Source organism: Oenanthe melanoleuca, chromosome 7 (assembly GCF_029582105.1).
Source record: "Oenanthe melanoleuca isolate GR-GAL-2019-014 chromosome 7, OMel1.0, whole genome shotgun sequence".
Classification (NCBI taxonomy): domain Eukaryota; kingdom Metazoa; phylum Chordata; class Aves; order Passeriformes; family Muscicapidae; genus Oenanthe; species Oenanthe melanoleuca.
Window position 1 is genome coordinate 16423443 of NC_079341.1, and position 14865 is coordinate 16438307.

At 37.0% G+C, this 14865-nt stretch overlaps 1 protein-coding gene across 2 annotated transcripts in view; it reads left to right on the forward strand.

The window, feature by feature from the left end:
* CHN1 (chimerin 1) overlaps nucleotides 1-14865 on the forward strand; it is a 90310-nt gene that overhangs the window by 18988 nt on the left and 56457 nt on the right. For both annotated transcript variants that reach the window (XM_056496841.1, XM_056496842.1), the window contains 4 exons: nucleotides 1664-1702; nucleotides 4946-5001; nucleotides 11574-11605; nucleotides 12503-12616. In XM_056496841.1, the coding sequence (XP_056352816.1) occupies nucleotides 1664-1702; nucleotides 4946-5001; nucleotides 11574-11605; nucleotides 12503-12616 (241 nt within the window). The remainder of the gene's footprint in view (nucleotides 1-1663; nucleotides 1703-4945; nucleotides 5002-11573; nucleotides 11606-12502; nucleotides 12617-14865) is intronic.

Consider the following 14865-nt stretch of genomic DNA (forward strand, 5'->3'; position numbering starts at 1 on the left):
GCAAGTATAGGTTAGACTGCCAACATGTTTGTATTTTCATAACAGTCAGCTCATATTTTAAAAATGCAGTGTGTGTTGTCCTTTACTTAAATTATTTATTTGTAAATTCAGCTAGTGCATATATTGCCAAAACCCAGAGTATATCAAAAGCAAATTCAGGTGGTGGGGTAAGAGTTGTCTTCTGGGAATAAAGGTATTATTTTTACTTTAAAATATTGCCACTTTTCCATGTGGCATTGCATTGCTGAGGGATCATGTTACAATGCTTCTGGAATGAATCGACTGGCACTGCCTTAATTAAAGGTATCAAAGTAGGAATGAATAACCCTGGCTGCATCTGTTGGGCTGATTTGCTTTTACTACCACAGTGAAGCACAAGCTGCTTAAGGTCTCTCTGCAGTTCCAGGGTGTTCTTGCTGATCTGCAGGACGTGGTAGAGCATCTGCAGGACCTTCCAAAGATCAAACCCCATCATATTCAGGGGGATGGCAGTTTAACTGAGTGCTGCCTTAATAATAAAATCATAATGAATTGTATTTATAAAACCCACTGCCACCAAGGTGGTCTGCAAGGACTGCACCCTCTTCATGCGTAGAGCTAAAATATGGGGTAAAAAATGGAACAAAATTACAGTGCAGTCAGGGCAGGGAGTGTTCTGGGAGGGTCTGGCAAAGTCTGTGCCAGTTAAATAGAAAATGTTTCCTTCCACTAAGCTCTAGTTTAGAGATTCTAGACATGACTATGTGTGAGAGATGGACTACAGCAAGTATCTGAAAAAGACAGATTGATTACTCTAAGGGGAGGAAAAGCAAAATCTCAGCTTCAGGCTCAGTTTTGCAGACCTTAAGGACTCTCAAGTGGAGATGCCACTCAGGCCAAAAGTCAAGCAATAGCTTCCCAGATTGCTTGATCTTTATGTAACCTTATAATAAAAAGTAGAAATTCATATTTTGTTGGATGCAGCAGGTAGTTCCAGTGAGCAGATGATTGCACACAGGGCTCAGGCTGCAGTCAGGAGTGGCTTCAGACAGCAAGGCTGACTGTGTGGGTGGCTCAGCTTGTGACCCTGTGGTGCCATGAGGATGGAATAATTCTCACCAGCTCCAAGGCAGATAAGCACAGCATCTTGCTGAAAGCCTTGGTGACTTGTGGCATCAGAACTAAAGCTGGTCAGAAACAGTGGATCAGAATTGAAGTTTGCAGCATAGCACTGCATAGCACTCTAATTTTATTTTAAGAGTTGTTAATTGCCATCCAGAAGAGGAAAAAGCTAATGGCAGGAATAAGTTGCATGGAAACTCACTTATTGGAATATAAATTGAGATTAAAAAAATCTTTCTGATGTAAACTTCCAGATATATGCATAATAAAATAATATACATTCTCCTTCCTCCTCACAGTATGCTGGCTTCTGATCTACATTTTTGCCACTTTCCAGATTTGTTTCTTTAGTTTTTATTCTAGCTGGGTAAAGAAAATACATTTTCCCATTTTTAGTTTAAGTAAAAAGGGGAAAATTTAACAAGTTGTTCTATAATAGTAAAAAGTAAGCTTAGAACCTAGGTGCAATATTATCTTAATAATTCTGCAGGTGCTTCTGCAGGTTTTTTTCTGTGTTAAAATGTTTCCTATTCAACATTAAGTTTTTTTTGTTTTCTTTCAGATACTGATGAATACAGACCACCTGTTTGGAAATCTTACTGTAAGTATCTCAGCATTTTGGGTTTTTTTCCCAAGTCAGAGCTGGAAAAGTTTCAGTTGGATGCTTTAAAAGACTCATTTCTCTTTTCATCAGAATGTGAGTTTAAGCAGCAGCAAAGGGGTTCACTTCTGTTTAGAGATAGGTGCAGTAGAGCTGCCCCCAAGGACAAGTGAACACAGATTATTTAGAGGAGTGGATTCTCTGCCATTTATTAACAGGAGTTGTCCCACTCCTGCTTTGTCTTGCTTATAGTAGTTTGTGTGCCTAGGCCAGGGCTTTTCCATAAACTCCATTCAGGCTTTAAAGCTGGTATCCTTGAAAACTTCTGGGTCTCCTGTGATCTAGTGCCTTGCATTACTAGAGCTGAGCTTGAGCTGTGTTGAGAAAACACAGATTGTTTTCTTCAGGAATTTGCTGATGTAGTAAAATGAGAGCATTTGTTTGGCCTGGTGTGACAAATCACAAGCAGGTTTTTTGAAGCCCTGACCAGAAGGGTCTGGTTTGCTACCAGCCTGCCCATGCTCTGCAGTTCTTGGGGTGTGTGTGCCCTAGCCCAGGGGAGCTGGCCTTGCAGTCCAGGTGCCTTGCCCTGACATCAGAGTGCCACTCTCTTGGGAACTTCACAACTTCTTGATTTTGTTTCAAAAAAAAAAAAAAAAGGCAGCAAACAGCCATTTTTAAATGCAAAATAATTCCATGTAAAGGAATGACCTCTTATTTGGCTGTGCAAATGGAGCTTTAGGGACACAGAAGAGAACATGAGAAAAATGTAGAAGAGCATCGTAGTTTCCCATAGTGGCTCACCTATTAAGTCTAGTTCTTTGTAGAGAGAAAAGCCAAGATGTGAGACATTTTTGAGACTTGAGGAACCACAGCAAGAAAGAAGAGTCTTCTGTGGAGAGCAGATTTTGAAAACAGAATGTTTGTGTGTATAACACACTTAACAGTTTAGGGATGTCAGACTTACATTTGCATTACTTTGTATATATTCAGCTTGGTGTCTTCAGTCTGGATAAAGGCATTTGCTCAAGCAACATTTCACATTGTGAAAATGTTTGCTTTCTAAAGGTTGAGGAGACTTGGCACTTGAGAAAATGTAGTTGCTTTAAAAGGTTTCTGTCCTGCTGTGAGAGACTTTTTAATGAGAGATGTGGAATTAAAGGCTAGGTGAGAACCATGGTTAGAAAGAGAGCAAGTGTAAGGGGGCAGATTTGATTACTTTTTTCAGCTCTGTACCTCTGTACCTGTGAACTCATGGAACACTGCTTCCTTGTTCAGTTTATTCCACACCATAATCTGTAACAGGGAGGTTGAACCTCTGTCAAGCTGCCAATGAAGATCTGGTATTAGAGAAGCTGAAAGCCTGGGCATGTGAAATGTGCACCACTCTCCAACAAGGTTTGCATGTATGGTTTGTGTTCACCCACTCTCCTACACCATCATGGTTTGCCTGCCATGGTGAACCTTCCTGTGGTTCAGCAGTAAGCTCTGAATCCCAAGGTTTGATTTGCTTTCAGTCTCATGACAGACCTAGAGGAATGTCTTATTTGACTTCTCTGGCAATCATTACAGCAAGGAAACTGGGTGTTGAGCAGTTTGAATTGCATACATCAGTTTGAGGAGGAGCCATATGAATCCTGTTTTTTAACTTAGCTAGTAAGCCTGTTGTGCTTCTTACTGGAAGAGGAGAAAGGTGTTGCCATTGGTGAAAAAGAATTTCCTTTCAGAAAATCTTTTCAGCCCGGCTTGAAGTAAGGTGGGAATTAGTTTTCAGTTTTCAGCCAGTTTCTGTGCAGCATGCTGATTGTGGGTCTCCACTGCTCTTTTGTGAAATTCAGAAAAATCTTAACTTGCTCTTTTATTTTATTTTTTTTTCCTTTGAACTTGGCTCTGCAGTTCTCAGAATTAGATATGGACAAGCTCCAGTACCATCAAATACAGCTTTTACAATAGAAGCTAGGAAATCTATGTGCTGGCAATATAAATGGTAATGCTATGCCTAAAATGATAATTGCACTTTTATATACCAGTGTGCTGTTCTTCATCACTTTCAAAAATCATTTTTGTATTACCAGCCCAGTATGGAAATTACTGATTTTAGTAGCAATTGGAAAAACCATTAGGTTTTTTTATTTGGAACAAAGGGAATGTTTCTTTCCAGTTTATCTTATGATTCAATGGTCATTGGGCATCTTGCCATTTTCTCCATTCCCATGTAGGTTGACACATAAATACAGCATTTGCCAGTGGAAAAGACTTAGGATCAAATGAGAATTATAATTAAGTCAAAATGTATTGGTAAAATTAATGTGTGGTCTTATTATCTGAAGAAGGTGATAGCACAATGCAGACCTTGGTATTTGTACTAAGGATTGAAACATAATTTAATTTTAAACAATTAAAATTCCAAATGTTCATTTTGCCATTTCTAGTGTACTATTGAAATACTAACTTGGTGTTGACAGCTTCATTTTAAAGGTGACTTGCCAAACCAGATTCAGTTGGCATAGAAGTTGAAAGTAATTCCTTTGGTATTATACTAGAAAGTCTGCACATTCTAGTAGCATTAAATTTACATCTGGTTGCAAAGATCTGTTCTGGCTTGATGAAGCTTATTTTAAAAATAGAGAAAAAGGAGGAGGGAAGATATAAATGTTAGTAAGTGTATGTCATAATTTGGGCCTTAGCTATTTTACTCTGCTACTCAACTTGTTATGTCTTTAGATCTGCAAATTCAAAGGCCATCTTTCTCTTTCTTCAGAAGTTCAGAAGTTCAGAAGGGTCCTCACTGAGCAGTGGCAAAGGCAGAGGGTTTGATAGTTCCCAGTTCTGAGTGATTCTTGTAAAGTCTTAACATATTGCAGGTGCCTGGGTGTGTGCCCAGCATAGTGGGATTGGGCTCCATCTGCTTCCTGAAGAGAGGCTGACAACAGCCTGATTTGACATAAAATGAACTTTAGTTTATGTTTATTGTGATTCTTTTGCTGATCTGTTTGTTGGAAACTTGTCTGATTTCACCACTTATTCCATACTACTTGATCATTTTGTTGTAAAGAAAATCAATATTCTGTTTTGGTTTGCAGCATTCTTTTTTTCTGACTGCTTGTTGGTGAATTTTTATGTCCTTGATATCCTTGCATTAAACCTTGCAGAAAGTCTCCTTTATTTAAACCACAATGTTTAATGTTAAAATGTTCACAATGATTCTATATTAATTAGAATTTAACTTCTGCCTCTTCCCAGTGTATCAGTTGCAACAGGAAGCTCCCCATCCTAGAAGAATAACCTGCACTCGTGAGGTAGGTATCCCAGTGTTCAGTTTTATACACTCCAGTAATTCCATGTCTGTAATTAATTGTGTCCAGCCCAAAGAGTAGTTCCATGGAGCACTTTGTGCTGTGATTAGTGTGAGTAGCCTTGGGGCATTGTACTAAGAAATCCATTTGCTCTAAAAGTGGAATTTAAAGCATTTTGATGTGTATCATCATTTTCTGAGAATCATTTACTACCTTTTGATTCTTAGATACATGGAAACTTACCTTTTCTCCTCCTTTTCTCATCAGAAGTTCATATAAGCCAGGACAGAGCTGTGCAGGGGAATGATTCACCTGTTCCTACGGACATCACTGCTACATGTGTGAAATAAATCAGCAGAGGGAAGGCTAAAACCTCCCCTGGTGCTGCTGGTTGAATCACAGCACTTAAGACTCATTAGTAGCAGGAGCTAAGCTCTGCAGAGCCCCAGATTTGATGGAGTGAAGTGGTAACAGCAGGATCCCATGGACAGGCAGTGATAGGGAAGCACTGCTCATGGCATCAGCTGCTGAGTGCCCCACATTGGTGCTGTGCCCTGAGCTGCCTTCAGCAGAGCTGCACCTCTGCAGGGCTGTGGTGTTTGAGCCTTTAGCTGACACCAAGCACTGGTGCCACCAAGATTTACTCACAACTGCATCCATCCTGCAGCTTCACTGAAGAACAGTAATTTCAATTTCAAAAATGATGAAATGTTCGGCAGTATTACAAAACACAGCTCTTACTGAATAGCTAGAAGTTATTACATTGCTGCAATAAAACTTGAGTATTTTTATCATGTGCCAAGAGAAAGAAAATTAATCTTTGAGATATGTTAGTTGCTTTGACATAGTATTAAATACAGAAGGATGTAGCACTCTCCAGAAGGAACATTAATGGCTTATAACTTCGATCACAAGGAGTATTACTTGACAAAATTAAACAGGCAGTTTTCTGTCATTTTTTCAAAAGTCCAGCCATGATTCTATGAAGTAGTCTGTGAATTTGCAAAATAAAATGTAGAGATTTAACAGAAGTAAAGTAGTGTATTTAATGGAAGCACTCGTTTTCCTCTGTTATTTTGATATTTCTAAAAAAGATATATCTGTAACTTACTGCACTTTATCAAGACATAGCTATAGGAAAGAACAATACATGAATTTTACAAGAATTGTAGCAAAACGTTTTGTTTTGACAAAGATTTCTATTGTTAATGAGCATCCAGGCAGAGGTATTCCAGTTAAAATTGTTATGCTGGTATCTTAGGTACATCAAATAAGGTTGGATGGAGATTTGAAGGTAAGATAGCTACAGAAGATAAGAAGCAAGCTTTGAAAAAGTGAAATTTTTTTCAGTGTTTTATTCCCATTGCAACATTATTAAGAAGGTTCTGTTCTATTTTGAGTGTTGTCTATTGTACATTTTTTAATTTCATTAATACACAAGTATCTGAAGTCTTGTAAAAGCTTACTATTACAATACAGGCTTAGGATTCAGGATAGGATGGGATGTATAGGATAATATGAAGTATTTTATTCCTTGCCTCCAATGGATTTGGCTTCAGAGAAGGGCTTGGGGATCTTTGTTCTTCTTCATAGTATTTCTTAGAATACTATTAGCTAATCCAGTCAAATAAGCAGAGACATAAACTTGTATTCAGTATCTGAAAATTAAATTTTTTTCCTGTCCCTGGGGTGATGAAAATTGTTCAGCTATTGATCAGATACAACTTTTCCTCTTTTTAGAATAGAACAAGAAACTTGACAGCCAAATATGAAAACATCTGTTTAAATCTTCTTCAAATACAAATCACACTGACTACAACTTTCTCATCCTCATTTTCACTGAATTTAAATTCTGTTAATTGGAAAATTTTATTAGCTCTAATAGAGATAGTAAATAAAAAGTTGGACTGGTTTACAAAGTAAAATTTGCTATGGGTGAGTGGTGGCCTCTAGCCTGTTACAGTCAAAGGGGGATTTGCAAAAGTATCATAAACAATTGAAACACTGCTGCCATCAGTGGAGAAAGAAATTCAGCACATTAGTGTCTGCAATGTCATATTTCTATGAATTTATTTCTAAATAATTCCCTGTGTCAGAGTGAACAAAAAAAAGAAGACATTCTGTGTTTTAAAGTAGCTTCTTGAGCTCTGCAGAGTAAACCTGTGTCTGCACCATGAGCATTGTTGTAGAAACTGAGAAATAAAAGCTGCAGATTTAGAAACTAGTGAGAATAGAAGTAAATAATACAAAACTATGAAAGAATCAGTCAGGTATATAGCTGCAGAACAGAGCATATTAAATACACGTTTTATCATTGAAGAATTAGTTAATTTTAAAAAAAGTTCTTGGAAGCTTATTTTTAACTAATAAGGGTAAAATTGAAGAATTTAGATTATCAGTACATTATCAGTGTGCATTTTCCTTCTTTTGCATTAATTCTTTATAGTGCAGATAACAGTTTTTCATTATAAGTGTTGAACAATTTATGCAGCTGAGCTGATTTGAAGTGAAAATATATTCAGCAAGCAGTAACTTGTTAACCTTTCTCTCTGGTCTCAGCCTCTCCTGCTTATGTTGAGCTTTGTGATCTGTTCTTTCTCAGCTGGGTTTCTATTAGCAGCCATGCATGAGTCAGTGGGGAGCAGAATCCTTTCCTAAGTGGTTGAATTATTCAGCTGTATAAACAAATTCATAAATATTAGGAAGAGAATTTTGGTCCCAAGAACATCAAAGAGGTCAGTGGGAAAGAACAATATGTAATTTGGTGAAGTATTAGCACATAAATTGTTCTTCTTGCCTTTTTGTAATCCACTTGTTGACAAAAGCAGGAGCAATGACTGGGGAAAAAGCACTTGGAAATCACACCATAAAAAAACCCCAAGCCTTTATTTCATGTGCGAAGGCACACATTGTACAAATGCTGATGCTGAGAGGTGTATTCAACAGAATGACCTACTTAACTTGAAATGCTTCTCAAATACAAAGAATTCAAGTTTCTGCTCTGCTACACCAGTTTCATATCAGAGCAACACACAGATCAGTGGAGAGACGCTGAAGTAAAAAGAGCATTGCATTCATTTGGGATTTTTTATTGTGAAGGTGCAGCAGAGCTGAGTCTATTAATACTCTGTGAGGTTAAAGTTGATGATTCCATGACATTCTAAGGTTATTTGACTTCTGCATGAGGCTTGCATGCAAATTACAATGTTGTTTGTCCAATTAAGACTGTATTTCCTCCATGAAATTAATATTTTTTGTGCATATAATCTTATATATACATATGTGCATGCATAGGCATATTTAGGGCAGCCTTGACAGATATATGAAAGCATTCCATGAACAATTTTAAATAACTATATGAAAAAATACATAGTATGGAGATAATTAAAATCACTTTTTTCTGTCCTTTTAGGAGGCTTTATCCTAATTCAGTGCTAATAGTTAACAAGCCTGTTAAACAGCATCTCTTTGTAGTATTGTGGAAATGGTCAAGAAAGATAGAATAGATGGGCAAATATAATGCACATCCTTGCTAGAGCTGTTTGTAAGGTGGCTCTATGATATTTGACCAGGATAGCTTTCCATATTTCATGATAGCTAAGCTCTTTTCCAAAGCAATGTTTACTACAAGGTGCTTGCCAAGTCTGTCTGATTTGTCTGTTCATAAATTTGGTTTCATTGCCTGCACACATCAGTTTGAAAAAATGATAAATTAAGCAATGGTGGATATCTTGTTCATCTTTGTATTTCTTAAAGGTATCATAGGGAGACCTTCATTTTTTCCCCGTGGCCTCTGCATTAGTGGTGTACAAATAAACACGTTGAAAACAATTATCTCATGCTTTCCCCCCCCACTTTTTTTTCCAAGTTAGAAACAATTTTGAAAACTTTGCCAAGCAAACAGCAATAGGAAACTTTTGCTATAAGTGAAAATCCGGAGAAGTTAAAAGGTAGTGTTTATCTGATCTTTGCTGGATACAAAGAAAAAGAAGCAACTGTGGCTGCCCTTACACTCAGCAATGTTTGGTCCCAAAATACTGCTAAATTAGAAAAAAATTCTGCAGTATTTTTGGACAAAAAACACTGCATTGTCAGCTATCAGCTTTACCAAATAGGACAGATTTCTTGCTATCATCTTATTTTAAAATGTATTTCCTTTCTTAGGTGGGTTTAGTTTCAGTCCAGATGTTTTGGCTTTGTCTCCTTAACTTATGAATGACAGACTGAAAGTTAAACTAATGAAGCTTCTGAACTGAACTGTTTTGGCTTTCAGTGCTTGTGTGCAAAGGGAGGTTATGTGGGTGCCTGTGATTGTCATTTGTAGAATTAATTTTGTAGAATACAGTCTGGCAGGAATTTTTTGAAGTCCAAGGAAACACAGAAGACCAAGAAAGCAGCATGTTGCTTCTGGTTCCAGTGCATTTAAGGATAAGAATAAACACTGTGTCTAAGTTGCAAGGGATTGGTGTAACAACACCTGTCAGAAGCTCTATAGAAAGCTGGAGAACAGTGTTTCCTGTTTTACGTGGTAAATTTGGCTTACAGGGATTCTGTGTCGTTTTTTCAGTGCACTCAAACCACACTGTGTGTGTAGCCCAGTCATTCTGAGTGAATTAGAAGGCCCCTGCTGAGTTCTGATGGAGTCTTAATGTATGTCAATATAGATGTCAAAACCCCCTAATATCATAAATGTAAAAAGTGATGAAAAATCTCCCAAAACACAAACAGGCACTAAAACTCAGTGAATTGAGGTTCCAGCTGCACTGAGTCTTACACAAGCAAAGTGTTGCACATAAACATTTATGCTGAAGTTATTGTAAATTGGTAAAACTGATCAGTAGAGACAATGTTGACAGAAGTGCTTATTTTCCTTTTTAACTCATAATCCACCGAAATGAACTGCAAACTTAGCTACAAATGCCTGGAAGTCCTGTGGAGGTTTTTTCAGATGCTTTGTTCCAGTCATCTGCCCGTTCACATTTTCAAATGTTTGTACAGAGTATATTATAAATTTTCTTAAGATTTTCAAGTACTCTGAAAATGCCCTGTCAAGTTGCTAATCCGTTTCTGTAAAGGAATGCTTTTGCTCATGTAAATTTTCCAGTTCTATCTTATAAATTCACTGAGATAAATATAAAACCTCACTAGACAGACAACAAAATCTTATTCACGACAGGATTCTTCTTTTAACAACTGCTCTAAACTAGTATCTTGGCTTAAGGGTTTTAGTTAAGAATTGTTGCAAGTTTCTGTAATAATAACAATAAAATGCTTTCTTGTTTTCTCTCTTATGTTGCTACCTTCTTATTGAAGAAATAGATATTTTTTTCTAAATGTAGGCTAAGACCTTTTTTCTTTTTTGAAATGATCCAGTCTCTTCAGGCCCTCTGAAAACAACTATCATACCAGTCAACTCTTGTTTGCTGTTATAAAGGAAAAGGAAATATTTTAGAACATGATAAATCTTTCCATTAGTGGAATGTTTTTTTCCAAAGTGATGAATCATTACAATAGCTTTTTATTTGCTGGGAATGTCAAAGAATTGTTATTAGACTGTACATCAGGATGTATGTTGTTTCATGTTGTTTTGGATATCTGAAGTGTTTATACTCCACTGAAATAACTGGAGAGAAGTGCTAGTATTAATAGGCTTTTTGTTGAAAAATTGGGAAAAAGAAGCTAAAGTGGCTTTCTGTGTTTCAGTGTAGCTGGATTATTTTATAATTTTGTAGTTCAGATTGTATAACTGCTGACTTTTACTCCCCTAAGAGTTTCCCCCTTTAAATTTAGCAAGAAAGGATGACCTGGTGATTTAGATTATTAGCTGATTTCTGTGAGATCTGCTGTTCCTCACGTGGCTCTAAACTTCCTGGACAAATGAAGATGCAGTACTTCATCTAAAATAATTGTCAGGCAGCTTGTACCTGACACCCCTGCACGTTGTGTGCATTTACACCATAAGGTCTCTGGAGCACAGACAAAGTGGAGTTACACTACATAACACATGCACACCTGCTTTTGAAGTCTTTTGGGTGATACTGCAGATCACACAGTTTAATGAAGTCAAGAAGGACAAGACTTGGGCACTTGCTGATTCACTCAACCATTTGCCCTCACTCTGAGGAGCTGTGTAGTAGTGGCTTTATTTCAGCAGGGGCACCAACAGCTCTGTGATGGAAGGTAACCTGTAAATTTATGAGTTTTATAGATGTTTCATTGTATTAGTGCACTCAACAATAATGCAAACTCATTTCCCCTTTCTGGCAGTTTCTAAAGCAAATATTTATTGCCATTAGTTTGTATATGCAGAGTCCTGAGGTCGACATGATCCATGTGGCTCATCCTTTCTCACTCTATTTTAAGCACACACATCCACTTTAACAAGTGCAATGTTTTCTGAAGGTCTCCCTTTGGTTTCCCTGTCTTCTAATTGCAGAAGAAATTCTGTTGTCGATTATTTTGCCTGCACTTTCCTATTATATCCCTTTCTGGTTTTAATACTATATTGTAGACAGTCCAATTACTGTATAGCTTCTCTTGTTATGAAAAATTACAATTTCTGTTGTTTCTTCTAGGTAGAGAACAGACCCAAATATTATGGAAGAGAGTAAGTAACAAACATCTCTGAAAGTGATTTATCCCATTTTATCCTGACATATTGGTTAATAATAGTTACAGAAAAGGTGTCAAGTGTTTACTCTGTGCTCTTTGTTTCTTCTGCATGTTTTACAGCAGTGTGTCTCACCATCAGGTCATTATTACAGTGCCGTCACTGTTGTCTGCCTAAAGTTACAGCTGCAATTTCTGATGGATATGGATATCACTGGGTGCTGCTTTAACTGAGGAAACATACCTATGTTTCTGTACTTTCAAGGGATTGTCTTTTTCTATCTCCCTCTCCAGTTGGCTTTGCAAAAAAAGCTGTTTCTGTTCAGGAAAAAAATATATTTAGATCCCAAATTCAGTATATGTTCAATCTAATATATATCTTCTATTTCAGGTTGCTAATGCAAAGATGGTTAATTTAGTGTGGAGAAACAAAGCAGATCTTTCCTACATTTATTTTGGCAAAAGACATGTAGTATTGCTGGGTTATTACATCAGCAATTACTGAGATTATGGCAACTTGCTAAAATCTCAGGGATTGCATAAAAATCCTCAAATGCTTTAAAATGTTAGCTTGCATGCCATTAGCACAAAACATGTGAAGCCAGCAGGAGATAAACAGATTTATTTCCATATGTTAAATTGATAGATGTAGATTTAAAAACAATGGACTTGGGTCATAGATATTCTTTCCTAGAAGCCTTTCTAAACCATTTAAAGTAGCTTCAAATACAGGCAGAAGGGGAAATTTAATTTAAACTGTAGATTCCTGCAAATCAGTAATTTTTTTATGTTTGTTTCTTTTTTAATTACTATTGTTGGTATGTTTTAAAAGAAGACCAAAAGGTGATTTAAAAGAGGAGAGGCATGTGTTTCAAAAAACATTTTTGTTCCTTAGATTCCATGGGATGATCTCAAGGGAGGAAGCTGACCAATTATTAAGTGTTGCAGAGGGAAGCTATCTCATTCGTGAAAGCCAAAGGCAACCTGGAACCTACACTTTGGCATTAAGGTCAGTAATTAATATTTCATTTTTAATTTTATAAAATATTCAGAAGATTTTACTGTGTTGCTGACCTCAGAAGATAAAATTCTTTGTGATTCTTTTATTTTTTTTTAAACCATTATACTTTTTTTCCTAGTTATAGATTTGGTGTCTTTATCCTTCCCTGTCCCTTTTTGAAGTGCTAACATTCCTTATTGTTTGCACCATCAGGATAAGAGCAATTGAGGTTTTGCTGGTGGGGCTTCATTTTGTCCTTCTCCCACTGTGATAAAGATGTGACCCCATGCAGATGTTGGGAGAGCAGGTGACCAAGAAATAAAATGTTGCCCTGACTAGTCTGCCATGCAGTGGCTAGGTAGCTGATGCTGAAGAGCACTTAGCTCTCTCTAGTCCCTCCATGGGAGGGCAACAAATTAGAAGGCCTTTTTTGTCTCAACACCTGTTAGCTAACAGTGTTTGCAGATCTACTTCTTCATTCTGCAAGTGGCTCAGCTATAAATAAAAATCTCAAATAAAAAACAGTTTTAAGTAGCTTAATTACTTTTAAGATATTGGAGGTTATTTTGCCTTGTGCTATACACCTAAGTACTCAGATGGGAGATGGTGATTATTAGCAATGTTGTAAATCTAAGTGGGACAGAAAAGCATTGGAGGAGAAGATGCAGTTACTGGAAGTTTTATATGGGTAAAATAAGATTAAAATGAAGATAATAATGTCTTGAAATAATAAGTTGTGATGAATTAGTTTTTCAGGGAGAAAAAGAGTATCTTTTCATAGATATTTGTTTCTGTGGTAATGAGGTTTCAAAAAGAAATATTATTGACATTTACACTGACTTCCATTAACAGTGTAAATTTGATGTTTCTTATTAAAATAATACTCAATTTCATCATCTTCTGCTCTTGAAATATTCTTTTAAAGCTAAAAAGAAATCAGTCATTGTAACACCTGTCTTGAAGGCAGGGCTCCCACCCACTGCTTCCAATGGTGCAGAAGGTACTGTGCTTATGGACTAAGATGAAGCTGTTGAGCATCTTGTAGGATGTATTTCTACAGGTTGTTTTTCAAATGCATCTCCAGTCTAGCAAGTAAAAATATGTCTTTTTTCCCAGGTTTGATGGTATCTCTTTCACACTGGAAAACCCCTTTGAAAACAGTAAAATCAACTATATACCAAGCAGAGAAAAGTGGGATAGTTGTTAGTGATCAGTTTGGGAAAAGGTTTCAAATGATAGCAAAGTTGTTATCATTGATTTATTTTGATGAAATTCGGTGTTTGAGAAATCAGAAACTGAAACTGCAGCATCTTGCAGCCATTTCATTATGTTTAAGTGCTCAATGTCTTGTGTATCAAGGGCAGTGTGTCTAGGTGGCTGATTTCCTTCCCACAGCAGATAATGCTGTTGTCTAGTGTTGACCTTCAAAGTGTAAGAATGAGGGTGTTAATTCTCATACCTTAGGTGAACTCTGTGAATTATGGTGTTCTGTCTTCCACACATCCACACATTGGAATTTTACCACTAGAATTTCTTTTTTGTCACTACTAGGCAGTGTAGCAGGAGTCTGTGTTTCCATTGACTAGAGGGAAAGTTTTGCTCCATTTTTGTTTTTCCTTTCCTTGGAATTATAAATGCAGAATATAACCATTAGCCAAAATGCCCACTGACTGTGTTTCTGTTACTGTGGCCTCTCTTAAAGGCTAGGTCCTTTCTGCAGTCTCTCTATGCATCCTGACTGTGAGCAATTTGCTGTGATTGCCATGATGAGTTTAAGTAGCTCTATCATTTTTTGAGAGCATCACTTGGGTTTGGGTCACTACACTGCCAGATGGCAAAGATAGCCCCGTCTGCACTTTAAATAATCCCAGCAGGAATTTAAGAATGTAATTTCCATGGCCAGAAATGGAGTTTGTCAGTAGGATGGTATGTATGAGCAAAACTTTTCCAAGTTCAACAGAAAGCTTCTATTGAGTTCAGGGTGTCTAATTTCACCCTTTCTCTTCTAGCTGTATGAACCAATTTGGTATTTTCATACTAGGTTTAAGTGCCACTCTCTCTCTGAAGCAGTCATGTTAACTTTAAGATCACATCAGTATGATTTTTGCTTTTCCTTCTTTACCTTTGTTTCATCCCTTAAAAGGTGTGGGATGAAAGAAAGCTTGGTCAGCTATTACATAAAAAAGCACACAGAACAGATTCCAAGAATTTTGTGAAGTTAACCCAGCAATTCTCTAGAGTTGCTCTAATTCTGCAAT